Source organism: Anser brachyrhynchus (assembly GCF_964034855.1).
Source record: "Anser brachyrhynchus genome assembly, chromosome: 6".
NCBI lineage: Eukaryota > Metazoa > Chordata > Aves > Anseriformes > Anatidae > Anser > Anser brachyrhynchus.
The window spans coordinates 27181273-27198114 of NC_137700.1; the positions used below are offsets into that span (position 1 = coordinate 27181273).

The 16842-nt window shown below is 41.4% G+C and overlaps 1 protein-coding gene across 1 annotated transcript; it reads right to left on the reverse strand.

The window, feature by feature from the left end:
* Positions 1-2325: 2325 nt before the first annotated feature.
* LIPA (lipase A, lysosomal acid type) lies at positions 2326-15909 on the reverse strand. The gene is made up of 9 exons (XM_080597711.1): positions 15537-15909; positions 14007-14127; positions 10375-10573; positions 9900-10009; positions 9142-9278; positions 7546-7692; positions 6308-6379; positions 5156-5227; positions 2326-4411 (listed from the first exon to the last, which is right to left on the reverse strand). The coding sequence occupies exons 1-9, from the start codon at positions 15639-15641 to the stop codon at positions 4178-4180; spliced, it is 1197 nt and encodes a 398-aa protein (XP_080453837.1). The 5' UTR covers positions 15642-15909; the 3' UTR covers positions 2326-4177.
* Positions 15910-16842: the final 933 nt, after the last annotated feature.

The window sequence follows — 16842 nt, forward strand, 5'->3', positions numbered from 1 at the left end:
CCAGGCCGCGGCCGCCATTACCACAGCGCCCCCCGGTGCCCGCGGCACTCCCAGGCCCGGGCCCCGCAACTGGTCCCCGCGCCCTCAGGGACAGCAGCCCACGGAGGGGGACGGGAACCCCTCAGGGCTGGGGGCGTGGGTCTGTGACACGGGAGGAAAAGAAGGAGCTCTGCAGATTTGTGTCATTTTCAGCCTGTACTCCCCTCACGTCTCGGTGCGCCGAGACCCGGGTCCTGGACCCGAATCCCAAGGGACGTGAGCCTCCGCTCTCACGTCCCGGGTAAGCAGCAGGAACCCAGGGCCACAACGTCAGCTGGATCCTCCGAGACACAGCCTGCACACACATCCCTCTTCTGTTTTCTGTTTTGACGAAAAACTTCAGCCTAAACACAAAGTACTTAACAGAACTAACATGTTTTCCCAATCAAAATATTTTCATACCAACATTCCACCGTCCCAACCAAGCTTTACCAAAAACTCGCCAGCCAGTATGGAAGGAAAGCTTAATTAAGGATTTTTTAATAAATTCCTAACAATGCCTGGGGAGAGAAAACTGCCAGAAAATTGTTAATTCTCAAGCTTTATTAGGATGAATTTTCAAAATAATAACCATTAGGAAAAGACCCTAAAATTCTTTCATTCAAAATTCACAATTCAGTAGTGAAAAACTGATTCACACCCTCTACCACTACATGCATCCGCTTTGACTTCTCCGGAAATCGGGAAATAAAGACACTTTTCAGCTTGCTATCCTCAGAAAATAAGACTTAGGCAATCATCTTAGGCATCCTGACTACTGCTCATCCAACCAACCTTAATTTTTTATTCCATTGATGATTTCAGTGAAATCTGCCTACAGGGAAGCAATCTCGGCCATATTGTATTCATTCAAAATTATCTGAAAATAAGCTACTAGAGAAGAGAGGCCATTAGCACTCATGACACAAAATGCTGCCACATGGATTTGTATAAGTCATCAAAGAAAGCATATATAAATATATGCTTTAATTACAGTACAATCTTCTACTGACAGCCATGCTTTATTATCTATCAGAAAATCTATTCCTCCATCAAGATTCCTCTCATATCTTATATGAGAACCATTTGCAACTTTCTGCTGATAAAGTTTCCCATATTTGTACGGCACCTTTACCATAAAGAATAATTTATACAAAACTAGTTTGTTCCCAAGCTGATTAAACTGTTTTGCTTATGGGGCCCCATTGGAGTAGGGCTGTTTTACCACCACGTTCTATGCTGCCCCACTTCCACATTGATGGAGCTGATGTATGAACTTTTGCCAGTGTTATCACCAGATACCAAATCACTACATACCATTAAAAGGCCCTGCATTGAGCTAGAACACCAATCAGTATCCACCACTACTGTACGTGCACCCTACTATCATCAGGCCTTCTGTGTGAGATGAAGTCTGAATGTATATTCAAAGTCCTGTTTAGGTTCTACTCACAACTCATGGGCAAAAACAGGTGCCCTGTCTGTGCTGTAGATCCATGAGTGAACACCCTGGACTGTGCGTTTGCTTCAGATGCTGACAGGTCTGAGTCTGACAACCCACCAGCTGCATGGGGCTACTGTCTCGTAGCTTAGTTTGATTACACCACTGCTCCTTATTAGATCAAGCATCTTGCTGTTCTACTCCACATTCAGAATGCGTTATTTTGCACACTTCTTTCCACTGATGCCTCTCCAATTTTATGTCATACAGTGCTCATACATAGCAGGCCAGGGACAGCACAGCAGCTCTAATTCCCATATCCATCCCTGCTCCAGCAAAGCAGAGAAGCTCCATAACGATTTTTGCATAAAGCTTCTGCTGTTCTGGGTATATTTCCAGGCACACAGGGGGTTCAGCAGCTGACAAAGCTGGCAACAAGATTTAATACAGGCCGCTATCTTAATTGTGCATCTACTGTATTTAGAATGAACAGAAAGGTATGGCCTGAGAGTGTTTATTAGTGAAGATGAAAAAGGTCAAAAGCTGGGGGTTCACACCAAATTCATGACGGAAAAGATTAGTTCCCTACCATACAATGTTATTTATGAGATTTATTTATGAGACATGCTATTTATGAGATTACTAGACAGTCAGTAATTACCCAAGGTTTAAGAATGTGACCCAAGCAGCTTTCCACTGTGTCAGTAGTTTGAATGGAACCATTCACCTGGAGGCTTAGAAAATGCCTCAGTCTTGTGAGCAGTTACTTATAGTTTGTACCTTACCTAGAAGTCTCAGAAAAATCTTTTGAAACAAAACAAGTGGCCTTTGAGGTTTAGGCAAAGCTTCTTTCAGGAAAGAAGTAAAATCGCCAAGTAAAATCCCATTTTATTTTTTTATTGTACTTGTTCTACGGATGAATAGTTGTGAAAAATAGACTTGGCTCTCTGGACTTTGTCCCAAAGACTCACATGCATTCATGAAACAAGAAGTGAAACAGAGCACATCACTCCAAACTCCAACCAGGTCTCTCACATTTATTGAAATACCTCAAGCTTAATAAACATGATGCACGTGGCTCTTGCTGTATCACATACCATCACAACTGCAAAGTTAGCCGCTTTGGATTCTTACAGTCTTCCTTCCAGCATAGCAATATGGAGCAAATATGACTGCTATAAAGCAAACTTAAAGGTCCTGCTAGGAATCACATCTGCAATACCATGAACCACTTTTTCCTTTAACAATGCCTGAGGACTCCCTGAGTCTGAATTAGGAGTTTAAAAAGAAAAAAAAAAATTATGGCTTATGCATTTTTCTCTTACAAAAAAAGGCTGCCACAGTTTAAACTGTACTATTTTCTATGACATATAGAAAAGTCTTTTGTTCCTGTTAGGATTACTAACAGAGGTCTGGATTGAACTCCACCTCTGGCACAGAAATTTTCATCTGGACTGAGGCAACTGACTCCGGAGATTGTTCATACACCTACGTTAGGCATTGAACTTACGTGCAATTCAGAGGAGCCGAAGTCCTCTGTGCAGTCAATGGAGAGAGCAAGGCACCTACATCAGAGAAGGTTATGGCTTCAAAGCCAGGCCCCTAAAGCAGATGTGAATCCTCTTCCCCCATTAAATGGGGGCTTAGCCCCATTCTAAAGTAGAAGCTGAGACAAATGAAAATTGCCATAAATACTGCTAGGCTTCTCCAGGTTATTGTATGGTGAACACAATGGTGGCAAGCACCATATAAGCAGCTAAAAAGTAAACAGATCTGCAAACCAGCAGAAGATTAACGGGAAGAGTCCATGCAAATTAAGTCACTCAAGCTATAGAACAAGCATTGGCCCTTCCCTGGCCAGTAGTATACTGGGGGGAGCTTGTTTTCTAGTGGTCAGTGCAAACAAAACACAAGTATGTTATGTTATAATCCTTGAAAGTCGCAACCTATTGACAAAGCTAACAAGAAGTGGTATTTCTTTTAACTGCTTCTCTTGTTCCAGAAATCTTCAAGGGAAAATAATGATCCTTATCCACAGTTGTCATGTGGAACACGAAAGGCTTCAAGGATACTGCTGAAATCAAGAAAAATGCAGTAATGAATCAGTTCCAAAACAGGAGGTTTCAACTGAAAGTGGTGATCTTCTCTGGCTTCAAGACAACTCTTCTGCGCAATGTTGAAAAAAAAAAAAAAAAGCAATCTGATGTAGCTAGCCTGCGAGTGATGGCTAAAATAATGCAGCAGGAAGTCACTAAGTGCTTTTTAAAGTACCAGCACCAAATAGGGTCACTGCAGTACAAGGCATACTTCTGAAAGGTACTCAGAAATAGCAATGTACTGAGAAATGGCAGTGCTTTATGCAGAGCAAACCAGTTTTATTGTCAAGCACCTGAGGTGCTCAGTGGACTAGCTTGTCTTTCAGACATGTCACTAAATCTATATGCACATGAAATACTGCTTTTGTGCAAAGTCACACTGCTGGTTTTTTTGGGGATACCAAGCCGCTGTGTGCAAAATCAGCAGGCTATACTGAGGATTTGTGCAGGAGAGAGAAATAATGCTGAGAAAAACAAATCACATACAAATCCAATTCAGTAGTCATCGCTGGCATTTCAGAAATGCATCATAAATAAGCAATGTAGCATTACTGCCAGAAAAGCATATGCTTCAGAAAAAAATAACTTCTGATGAACTAATACTCTGAAACACCATGCGGGTTTAGACATATTTCCTCATCATGTTAATTATTTCATTATACATGCGGTAAGGTGCATCAAGGCCCCAGATGAAATCCAGGTGTTCCCATTCTGGAATGTTTTTGTGGTAAACCAAGTTTGTGATCTGAGTGAGCAGCATAGCAACATCCTTTGGGTCCGCCAGCCAGTCCTGTCCACCAGTCCACACGGCAGTTGGTACAGTCATCTCCTTTACTTTGTAGAAAGGGGGAGTAGACTGAGGAGTGAAAAAGTGAAAACAAAAGCGTTAGAAAGAACAACTCTCTAGCATGGTACTAAACTGCAGTGCAGTATACTAGCAACTGCGAGAAGAATGTGTTAGATTCTGATTTTTTCTTTTGCTCTTGGACAACCAGAGATGTAGATAGAGTCCTGACTTTCAAGAAAAAAATGTAATTCCAAAGAGTCCTGCAATATTGTAGTGTGCACAGCAGTAAAGATGTGGCTTGGTGAGTTTACAAGATAGCAGGAAGGACTACTGTGTAGTGGGAGCTCTCAGAGAATGCATCGCATTTAGGTATTTCTAACCCCTAATCAAACACTAAGAACGATTCCACCTCTGAAAGGAAGATACAGCAGTATTTCCCTGTCGCTAAAGTGACAAGGGGCAAAATATTTTTAGTACTGCACTCAGCAATTTAGAAACAAACACAGGTGGAGATTAAGCAAGATGAAGATAAGCAATACACATGAATTGACAGTATGTTCCTTCTTGTGAGAAGTGCACTGGGACCTCATGACCTAGGCAGACAGGACCTGAACTAAATCTTAGCAAAAGGATCACCCTCAAGAAACACTGTGCCACCACACAACTTTGTATCTGAGCACGGACTCCACATTTAGGACTACCTCAGAGCTTCATGGTCCTTTATGCACGTAGTAAAAATACAACACTCAGAGAAGTGCCCAACTTTCTTGTGTGTCACTCAAAAATTTTAACAGATCCACAAAAGATGTCTACCTGGTTGTAGTGAGCCATATTTGCAGCCTTGCTTCCCCAGTCATAAGCTTTGAGTTCCCCAGACTTCACAGCCTAGAAATGAACAAATATTCACACACAAAGAAAAAACAGAACACTTTTATCGAAGGAGCAAAAAAACCTATGTCAGCTGGAGAACTGGCGAAGGCAATTGACACAAGAACCACTGAAATGCCAACTACTAGCATAAGAAGTATCACTGCTTTACCAGCATCACGGGAGCGGGAAACATTAACATTCAGTACCATCAGACCATGTCACATCCCTTAAGATTCCACGCTCTTTCATAACAACAGTAGGAAACACTAAGGAAAACAATTTCCAGAATCCAAATCCAGATCCAGAATGCGTCAGCTTCATGTTTACTTCTGCAATATTTACATAGCTGTCTAAATATATAAGAACACAGCAACTGAGTTTTCTTATAAATACTACTCTGTATAATTCACCACCTACTTTTTTTTTTCCCTGAAATAGCAGTCCATGTAGCAGGGATTTGGGAAAATAGGGAAAAAGAGATCCACATAAATGTCCTCTCAGCCAACACTTAAACAGCTACGTACAGCACAACAGATTGTTTCCGAATGGATGAACAAGTTCCACTATAAGATCACAAGGAGCGCTGATGACTGCTTTCATGGCTCCCCTTATTTGCCAGCATATAGATGTGCCTTTTGAGCAAGCCTCAGGCACGGTAGCATCACAAGCATAAAATAATTGTGTATCGAGGTAAAGTTCACAATATACTAATAAAATACAAAATGAAGCCAAACAGAAAATAGAAAGCCTGCTACTTTTCTCTGGCTAAAAATACAATGAGAAAGAGGTCTGCTGAAAGGGGAACAAATACTTGTTACAGCATCTCTCTGAGTTAAGTTATTCCGCTTTTTTTTTTTCCTGAAGTACTTAAAGTTAGCATTTATTCAAAGAAATAGGAAAGAGGTGAGCCAACCGTAAGGTCAGTATAATCAAAGCAGCTGCAGTGAACAGCTGCCACTCTGACAATTAGCAGTTCCAGAATTTCATTTGGGCTACACTAGATATGTATTTTGACATTTTATTCCATGTAAATATCAGAGATGTCATTCTACAAACAAGATAAGAGTCACGGACATCTGAGATTATGGAGCTTACCTGGGTCCAGTGGATCATGTTCTGTACAGACGTTCCCGCAGGGCAATGTGTTGAATACACATCCACACGGCTCTGCAACAAGATAATTAACGTGGTTTACTCCTCATAGTGCAACAGTTCTACCCATTTTTGCTTCTTGAACAACTAACAGAAAATTTTCCATTCCTCTTAAAACTGTTCTGAAAAAGAAGTTAACTGGTGCCACACATACAGATGAGGTAAAAGGTTCTAATGTTTTGGGGATTGCTTACAATTAACTGCAGAAATTTAAATATGAATTTTAAATCTAACAATGACATTCTAAATATATAAAAAATACTTAAGGACTATCTTTTTAAAAGTGCTAATATTTTAAGAATTGGGAACATAGTAAACAATATTTAGATGGACCTCCACAGAAACCTAGACCCTACTCTACATCTAAACTAGAAGTTGTCAGTTCACAGTGATTCAAAACTTCATACACCCTGACTTTAAAAGTACATGATACCCAGGGGAAACTTAAATCCTGACAGAAAAAAAAAAAAAAAGAAGATACACAAAACCATGAAAACTCTACGCGCTGGGCAAGAAAAAATATATTAAAAAAAGTACTATCACATTGATGTAAAATATATATATATTTTTTTTTTTTGCACACAGTGAATAGTTAAAAAAAAAATGCTAATTCCATCTCACTGCAATTAAAAAAATCCTCAGCCTTCTTCTACCTGTGGGTAAGCTGATACCAGCTTCTACTGATTTCAGGGACATAGAAACACTAAGCATCATCATTTAAAAAAAAAAAAAAAAAAAAAGAGCAGTCTCATGCCAATTGCTGTTAACTAGCTTTTAGACAACAGAACAATTGAACAAAGAAATTCCTATGGACGAGTCCTCTCGAACTAGGACCACAAATAAAGGTATCAGCAGGGACAGAAGCTGCTCCCAGAGAAAGCAATTTTATATGCCCACCAAGAGACCAAAAAACTTCAGCAGTTCTGTTGACAGACGCACAAAACACTGCTCCAACAGATCTAAATTAATTTTAGTTTTCTAGTATCTTTTTTGAAGGTTAATTCTATCCATTCCAACCGGGCAACTACATCTACATCAAGGAAAGATATTCATCCTAACTCAGTATAATGAAGAAGGCTTTTTTTTTCTAATTACATATAAAGAACCATCAGTACAATCATACAGCCAATACTGCATTAAGAGTTCACAATAACTTAACTATCAAAGTCACCAAAACACACCATATTCAAGTTTCTCTCATTAAAGCCACACAGAAGAAAGAATATGTTGCCACAAAGGTCATCGAGTATTCTGTGGGTGCAAACATGGGTAGCAAGCCACTTCAGCCAAAAATTCTGAGGAAGGAATTGTTTCTTTCCAAACATGTCCTGCAAAATAACAGACACATAGGACAAACATGTAATTGCATAGAATCACTTGGTTTTACTTTTCATACTACAGCATTCTTCAGGTAGTTGCTTCCATTTGCAGTGGTGATAGGTAAGTTATTTTCATATGACGTATTCCCTTATCAACCTTTGTTTACAGTCCAATGGGAAGGTCAGGGTTAGTGCTTCTGCTACAAATGATGCAGTCAATTACCGCCCACAAAAAGTATGTGGGAACTGGGGCAATCACTCAAGAATTTCAAAGCTAATCTCAGTTTTAAATTCAGTATTTTATAGGAGTACTGTAGAGCTTCTTGTCATCAGAATTGTTTAAGGTTAAAATATTCTAAGCTGCACCTGCTGGTAAATGGCTCTGTACTTGCAACTTCCTCTCTTCAAACCATGGAAGAAAAACCAGATGCATGAGCTGTGGTGGCCACTTCCTTTTGGTGGGTATTTTTAAAAACAGCTAAGGATTTGAAAACAGCCGACTGAGCACTTCCGTAGAAAGTGACAGCTCTTCAAGGATATGACTGACCCCCAGGCTGCCATACACTTGTACACTGCAGTTTTTTTGCAAGTCATCGTGAGAATCAAGTTCCCCGGCACAACATGACCATGCCACAAGGCACTGATCAGCTACCATCCTCATCAGACAAAGCTCATTACAAAAGCAACAGGAGATCACAATTGTTAGCACCGCTTTTCTGTTAACTCCCTTTGGAGAGCGGAACAAATAATGCACAAGGACATGCATTAAATCTGTACAAGGTACATCAGGGAAGGGTTTATCTCATAGGACAAACAGGTCTGTGTGGAAAGCACCGTGGGTGGTGTAAAGAAATGCTAGTGTTAAAAGTGACACACAGCAGGATGTTCACAATGTCTGACTCCAGGCACTTATTGCAGCCTGCCAATCTGCCTACGTTCCCCTTGCTGTTAATGGTGAAAGGTAAACTCATTCAGAGAATGATTCATAGCATCTAAATAAAGCTGCTACACTTAATCACGCTCTGGTGGATCCTCTTCCAATATCAAATAAAAATAAATCTGAAATAAATCTGTTAAAGTTCACGACAATTCAAAAAGAATTCTATATAAAGCTAACACGTGACTCTTCTAAAACAGACCAACTATTTAAGTAAATGTGTGATTTCTGTAGCCTGAATTCTAGAAATTTGTAACTGAAAAAACATAACTTTATTCCACCTATTAAGTTGTGCTTGTAAAGTACTACTTGACACGGATGCAAATTGTCTCATTAGACAGTAGTAAAACCAGAGAAACCACTGCTGACTTCCATAGCATTATGCTGGAAAAACTGGCCCAGCGTTCTTGTGGGACATGTTAATCTCTAATCCACAGCTATTACCATTATTTGCTATGCTGTTTTCAACCAGAGAGGGACGCCCTTCATTCGCCTTAAAATTTATACATTCAAACACAAACCTTGAGAAGCAGCTCAGGAAACACTCCCAGTTTTGTCAGAGGGCTAGTAGCAAACTTGACTGTAGCTACTGGTGCCAAGGCAAAGAACATTTTGATTTTCTTAGCCAGCTGTGGCAAAGTTGAAAAAGCAATGAAAGCTGTGAACAATATGAGAATAATTAGCAAACCTCATCACTGACACAAGATATATAAGAATTTTATTTGGTGATTCTACAAAATTTAAGATGTTATGTGCAAAATGATTTTTAGATTAATAGATTGACTGTTGTCTCTAGGACCAGTTTAGATATTCCAAATTAATCTAGTTACTACAGAACACAAATTAAACTAGGCATATCAAGATGATTTATTTTCTTCTGAAAAACAAGTCCATGCTAACTAATCCAACACTATTCTTGTTCTTTCTGTTTGCAGGTCTAAAAGCACCTGATGCAGACCTTACATATAGTAAATGACAATTTCTATTCTACACATACATAATGATTCTAGATTATTATGTGTAGCTCGAAGTATTTAACAGAAACTGTACTGATAGCTATCTGTGACTTCAATTTTTCATTTCAACAGCTTCCCACTTTAAGCAAGCACAAAGAAGTTAATTCTTTTATTTTTAATGTTGATGAATATTTCAGAAACCAGTTGAAAAACAGAAGCAGTAGATTTCTGAAGTTCTATTCTTTTCATCATTAACCCACACATATAGAACTTGATACCATTTCAACTACAGCATGTTCTAATGAATGCATCTCTTCACATACCCATGGTGGTGCCCTGGGAATGGCCAACGTAAAATACTTGTTCCTGGCCAGTTTTCTTCAAAATGAAGTCCACCGAGGCTGGAATGTCATATTTAGCCATTTCATCAAAGCTACAAAGCAAAGATAAAATTATCAGTGTGTTACAGCTGCATGGAACTTTATTGCACTGAAGATCACTTGTCTGGACATAAAGCACACCTGCCTTTGGATGAAGCAGTACACCCTGGTGATTAAGTCGACACATCAAGCACTGCTGAAAGCAATTACTGTTCTACTGACCATCTATGAAAGCTGTCTCAGGACACCATACTGACTATAAAGCTCCCCTTTGCTACCCCTACGTATGTGACAGCACACGTAACCAGAAAGTATCTTGTACATTCACATCGTGACTGAACTGAGATGATGAGCAAAGACAGGAAGAGAAGCGTGCTCACAAACAGCACGTGAAGCTTCCCTACAAAGATGAGCATACCTGAAAACCCAGAATTCTTCCTGCTTCACTGTGAAGTGTATATGCTTCCTGGACCAGGTGTTCCCTCTGCTGTTTCCCAGCCATACATCATAGCCAGCGTCTGCCAGCATAAAGCCAAGGCTATTGTAATCCAAGTTTGTGATCCAGTTGCTGCCATCAGCAAGTAAACCGTGCTGCAGAAACACAGCAGGCCTTGGACCTGAAAAACAACGCATTTATTATAGCTTCCTGTTCATCTGGAATTGAACGCCTGAGAGAAATTCAGGTGAGTTACGTCTGCTTCAGATTTGAATATCTAATCTACTTGATTTAATCTACTAAGGTTAGCAGTACCAACATTATCTCTGTCCAACACCATTCTGTTAGCAAAGCTCTGGCAGAACCTGAAAAGCAGCGTGGATAGACAACAAGGAACCCCATGTTCCAAAGGCCTTTCTTCCCTTGGCTTAAGTAGTTAAAAGAACCACAGTGAAGACCCACATGAAATTTAGGAAGGTTCTCTCCTCACTCTCCTACTGCAAAAAGAGAAATGAAACCTTTATTTGGAATACAGATTAAAAAATGGAAGGCTCCTGCTGAAGGAAGATAAAATGACATATAATCCTTCAGGAGGAAAACGAACTTCAAAAATTCTAAAGACCTACCTCGAGATCATGCAGTATTAAAGGTGACATTTTCCCCGCATTAATAACTGAAATCTGATACGTGGTAATTTTAGCTCAATGACAGAAATTACTCAGGAATTTACCTCCTCCAGTGAGGGATCATTCTACTACAATTTCAATGGAGAAAACATTGAGTCAGTTTACTAAAGTGGACTTAGATCTTTCAGCAAAAACATCCAAATCACAACTAGACCCTATATTCTATGTCATGGCCATAAGAGTTTGCCGTGGGTTCCATAAATCCAAATTCACAAGATTCCTCCCTGCTGGCAGCCTTTATAGCTGTGACAATGAAACTTTTTGGTGCCTGCTTTTCCCACTTTGTTAAAAAATAAAAAAATAAAATTGTAGTGCACTGTCCATGGAATCACAGCAAGTTTCCGGCAGTGTCAGACTAGCACAAGAGACAGTATAATTCAACACTATTTTTTAGTGCACTGTGGTAAATGATTTATGAACATTTATGAATTGTGGCATTGCTTTATGAACAGAGTGCGTGATTTTTGAGCCTAACATTAAATTTGTTTTCTGTAATGATCACTTTTGCTTTATACTTTCTTCCCTTTTACTAAACTCAGGCCAACCAACTTCTTCTTTTTTGAAGAAGCAGCTCTCCTCAAACCACTACTCGCGTGTTTTGTAACACAGAAAGAAGAAACTGCCTAAATCCTTTAATGCTTTAACTGTCCTCCTATTCACCACCAATTTCTGAATTTCTGCCAGTTCCCTTTTCACTTCACCAAGCACATGACTCGTATCATCACAAGGCAAACTGACTTGGACAATAACAATTTTGTATCACCTCTAATCCAAAAAAAACCTAAAGCGAATAAAGAGAGTAAGGACTTAAACCACCCTTTCGTGTATATAATATTTTGTTCTCATCACACACAACCCAGATCTAAACGGAAAATATATTTCCCAATTTAATCCCTTTCATTCTTACCATCATGTTCTTGTTTAGTGTTTCATCAACAACATCTTTCATTAAGACAGTTAAAACTAATTCCTATTAAAAATGAGAAAGTCACTGATTTTTTGCTTTTAGGATCTAGTCATTTTTCCATTTTTTTTGAGCTGAGGAACTATAGGTCTTGTTCCAAAACATCATGTGATACGTAACTCCAAGGGATCCTATTCACATTAAGCAGGTATTGCAAAAGAATTACGGCATACATACGCTAAGTCAGCAGTAACACAACATTGGTATCTTTCTGGGAAAAGATACCAAGTCTATAAAAACTTAAGATCAACATGAACTTTGAAATCTTCATTCTTCTAGGAGATCATACTTCCCCAAATGTGCTCAGTAATCCTTGTTTTTAAAATTAAGGCACTTTGCAAAACATGAACTTGGGGTCGAGGGTGTGGCAAGGGGAATGTGGAGAATTCCCACAAGTCAGGAAACTTCTGTTTGCTTATGTCATAGATGAAGGATTTGACAAAATCAGCATGTTCAAAGGCAGTCTTTTTCCTGTGGCTTCTCTGAAATTTTTAAGGACAAAGACACCTGCCAGATTTGACTGGCCTCGTCCATACCGATCTTTACACACCAACCTTGTGAGTGGCAGCATGTAGTGCAAACACCCTCGCTCATGCCAAACCAATAGTTAAGGTCGGAAAGACTGCTGCTTGGCCTTTGGCAGAGGAGAGGATTTTTCCACGGGTCTTGTTCGCACCCAAGGCTATAGGGCATAGCTTTGAGTGCCATGTTTTTACCTCTCAAAGGTTCTGAGGTAGTCTTTAGGACATGTACAGCTCCTATATAAAGTGGCTGCTGTTGCATGCATGGAATTGTTGGTAAGATCTTTTATAATGGGTGGTGACATGATACCAAATTCTGCGACTGCTGTTCAGATGTACTGCTATTTCTGTATGCAGTGCAAGATGACAGCAAGCCAAAGGCCATCCATCTCTCTTCTTCCAAATACATTTATCTCATTTTTAAAGCATTCCATCCTTCAGTCCTTGCAAAAACCTTTGCCTGTATCATGCTTGTAAGTCTCAGCTTACATTCCCTTTACACTTCCCCTCTGCCATCTCAATACCTGAACACCCCCTGCATCCCTTCAATGGTTTTATGTCATCTTTTTCAGTATTTCCTACAGCTTGTGACAGTGGTCTGGTGGCATATGCCAATTCCCCTTCCAGTTCCCCCATCAAATCACAGACATAAAACAACCTCATCTGGGCTGACTGCTGCCAACAACCTGTTACATATCCTACTTTGCAATATATTTTTAAAAGTATTGTCCTCCAGATGCTCTCAGGGGGTTTTCTCTTATTATAGTATTTTATCTATTTAACCAGCCGTGTACTGTGTACAAAATGACACCACAACAGTAGACAGCATTGCTCTAGCTTGTAACTTACTGTAAGGGCAACTTCAAAGGTTGTAATTAACAAAGCAAATTTTTTTTTTCCAGAAATCAGGCAGTAATTATTTTGTGAACATTCCAGTGAGAACTCTTATACTTTACTTATATTTCATGAAAAGAGGCATACTAACTGCCCTTACTTCTGAAAGCTCTCAGGCATTTTAAACAAACTTCTTTTTTAATGAAAAGGTGTATTTAAATACGTTTTGAAACAATGCAACAATGGTATAATCAATCTCTTTTTAAGATACTTTGTTACTTTAAAAAAAAAATATCTTAACCCTTATTTTGCACTTACTAGAAATTTGATGCCCCTCAGCCCTGCAAACAAAATCAAACACTAAGGGGTGTGTATTAATGTCACAAAATGGGAGCACTAGAAAAATATCGTTTTCTAACTCCTTCTCTCTTCTTTTACTCAAGTCGCTCTACATGTGCCTGAATTATTCTGGTCATAACATTCACCAGTCACCTAACTGCACAAGTTATAGTCTTTAATTTTTCTGGGTTATTATAGGAACAGAAATTCTGTAAATGAAGGAGAGTTTTTTCATGACTTTCCATTTTTCCAAGCAGAAATCAACCTTACCTTTGCTCCACCCTCGACCTTTTCTTCCATAAGGAATTCTGTTAATGGAAAGGATATAGCCATCTTCTGTTGTCACTTCATACTCCTCACTAGGATATCCTCTGAAGATAATAATTTGACTCTGAAGAAAGAAAAGAAATCACCCTGAAGTCAAGACTCTCAGCCTCCTTCACTCATTAACATGTTCAAAGTACTCTGCGTTCCTTTCACAGACATCAAAGTGAAATCAAAGGATGTGGTGGGAATGTGCCATAACCATTCATCTATTCAATGCAGACAGGTTCTCTCCTGCAATTTACCCTGGATAGGAACTAGTCAGAGCACAAACTTTAACCTAGGAGAACTCCCTAACCTGTCCCCATCCATATCTGTCAGGTTAGTTACCTGAGCACCACTGCCAATGATAAAGGAGATTGCAAAATTGAAAAGGAGATTATGGTGACAGGACAAAACACTGAGATAGAAATGGTAGGCAAAAAATGAAATTTGTTCCCAGGAAGATTAGTATCTTCCAATAACAACCAAGTGCTCACAACATTTGGTATCACAGTGGCATACTGAGGGATGAGAAGGAGGGAATAACCCTGTTTGGGCACTGGAACGGGCTCCCCAGGGCAGTGGTCACGGCACCAAATCTGCCAGAGCTCAAGAAGCATTTGGACAATGCTCTCAGATACACAGCCTGATTTTTGGGTGGTCCTGTGCGAAGCCACGAGTTGGACTCTGTGATCCTTGTGAGTCCCTTCCAATTCGGGGTATTGCGTGGTTCTATGATTCCATGCAGAGTTCATCTCTCTTCTGAAGGAGAAGACTTCCTCAAAGACATTTCAGATTTATACACAAAATTGATGACTGCATTAGTGTCATCATGTCCTCTGCGTAACATTTAGGCAATGTGCTGAAACAAATCCACTAACGGAGCTGCTTTAAAACACTAAGATCACAATCCTCACACGCATGAGCCACCGATATTGCTGCCTACACCTGCAGTTTTGTGTGCCATTTCTTACTCAGCATTCTCCTAAAATCTTCCGTGTATTGCACAGCTTTTAACTGAACTTCCTGACAAGCCAAAGAAGAAAATAATAAAACCACGACACTTGTTTTAATACTGTAATTTCATTAACAGATGCATCCCCCATCTCTTATGTCTCAAGCTTTACATTAATTTCACTTCTTCCATCTGTAACTCCACTAGGCCAATGAACTTGCTATTTGTTTTTGACTCGAGTTACGCTTTGAGAAAATGTCAGAAATGCAAGACACGACTAGAATTCTACTGGCAGGCTGCCGGGCAAGGAGGAGAGGGGCACTTACACAAACCACGCTATTTCTCTTAGCCAAATCTTCAATAGTTAACAGCGACATCAACGTTCCAAAGCGATTTTAAGACTAAATTCCATTCGAATTCCATTAACCTTAGGCTGACTGAGCAGTCTGAAGCCCCAAAACGTGCTCTAGGTGACACTAAACACCCCGTCAGGCCCGGCTCTGGCACCGCCGGGCTCCCCGTGCCCCCCAGCGACTCACGATGTTCATGTTGGTCTCGGGGTCCACGTTTCTCCGCCCGCCGGCGAACGCGCCCGAAACAACGGCGCTGTGGAGGAGGAGGGCGGCGAGCACCAAGCCCCGCATCCTGGCCTGGCACGGCTCGGCACGGCTCGGCACGGCTCGGAGCTGAGCACGGCTCTCCCGCCGCCGGCTTATGTTCCGCCTCCGCCGAGCCCCGCGGCCGGCACGGCACCGCGTGACGGGGCGGGGGCGGCCGCCCTCCTGACGGGCGTCGTCCGGCCCCGAGGGGCTGAGGGAGCGCGGCCGAGCCCGGCGGGCAGGGCGCTGCCCCCGCCGCGTCCCGCAGCCCCGCCGCCGCCCCCCTCCGCCCGGCCGCGGCCCCCCGCGGCCCCCCGCTCCCCGGCCGGCGGAGCGCGGCGGGAGGAGGGCGCTGGGTGGCGGCGGCGCTCAGGCGATGCGGCGCGGCCTATCGGCAGCGGCCGGCCGCCCGGCCCGCCCCACCGAGCGCCGTTTCTCAGTGTTTTGGCCCCTTGTTGTTTTTGTTTCCTGCGCTCCAGCACCTGCTCGTCATCTGACTGAGACATTAGTCCTCGCAGTTCTGCTTGCTGCACCGATTGACCCCTCAGAGCCCGGGCGTAACCGCACTGAGCGCCACGAAGGGCGAGCGGGTCATTCCGAAGGACTATGAGACGTTGTCGACAAGCGCTGTGCACACACAAAAAGAAATCATCTATCCATCATTGCTGAGCATAAACTAAGTACATCAAATCTAATACAAACAGGCTTAAATTACATGCAGGTGCACACTTCCAGCAGCGCTGCCACCACTTCCTCCCACGAACCTGGTCTGTGCCCACACTCTGAGGCAGTTAGTTGGCACTGTGCTTGATAATCTATGGTTTCACAGAGCAGAGTGCCTGTGTCAGGCGATGTGTGGCCACGCTTGCAAAAACTTGGACCAAATTCAATCCTGAAATATAAATATTCATATTACTTGGTACACAGTAATATCCTCAGAATAATACCGAAACCTGAAATACACAATAGTAGGGCAGTAATATGTCAAGAAAATAAACTTTTTTTTTTTTCTAGAGCATTAAGACTTTCATAGATGTTTTCATTTTCAGAAGTCACTCTCCTTAACGTCATCCTCAGTTTTCTTCTCCCAAGTTGTGAGGTCACAGCTAGTGATGAATTGGAGGGGCTGCGAGGCAGAGAAGTTCGTATGGCAAGGCAGGGCCGCAGGGCCTGGGTGTGGCTGAGCAGCTGGAGAGCACGCCTTTTAACAAGACTGTGAACAAGACTGTTTGACACCACTAGGCAA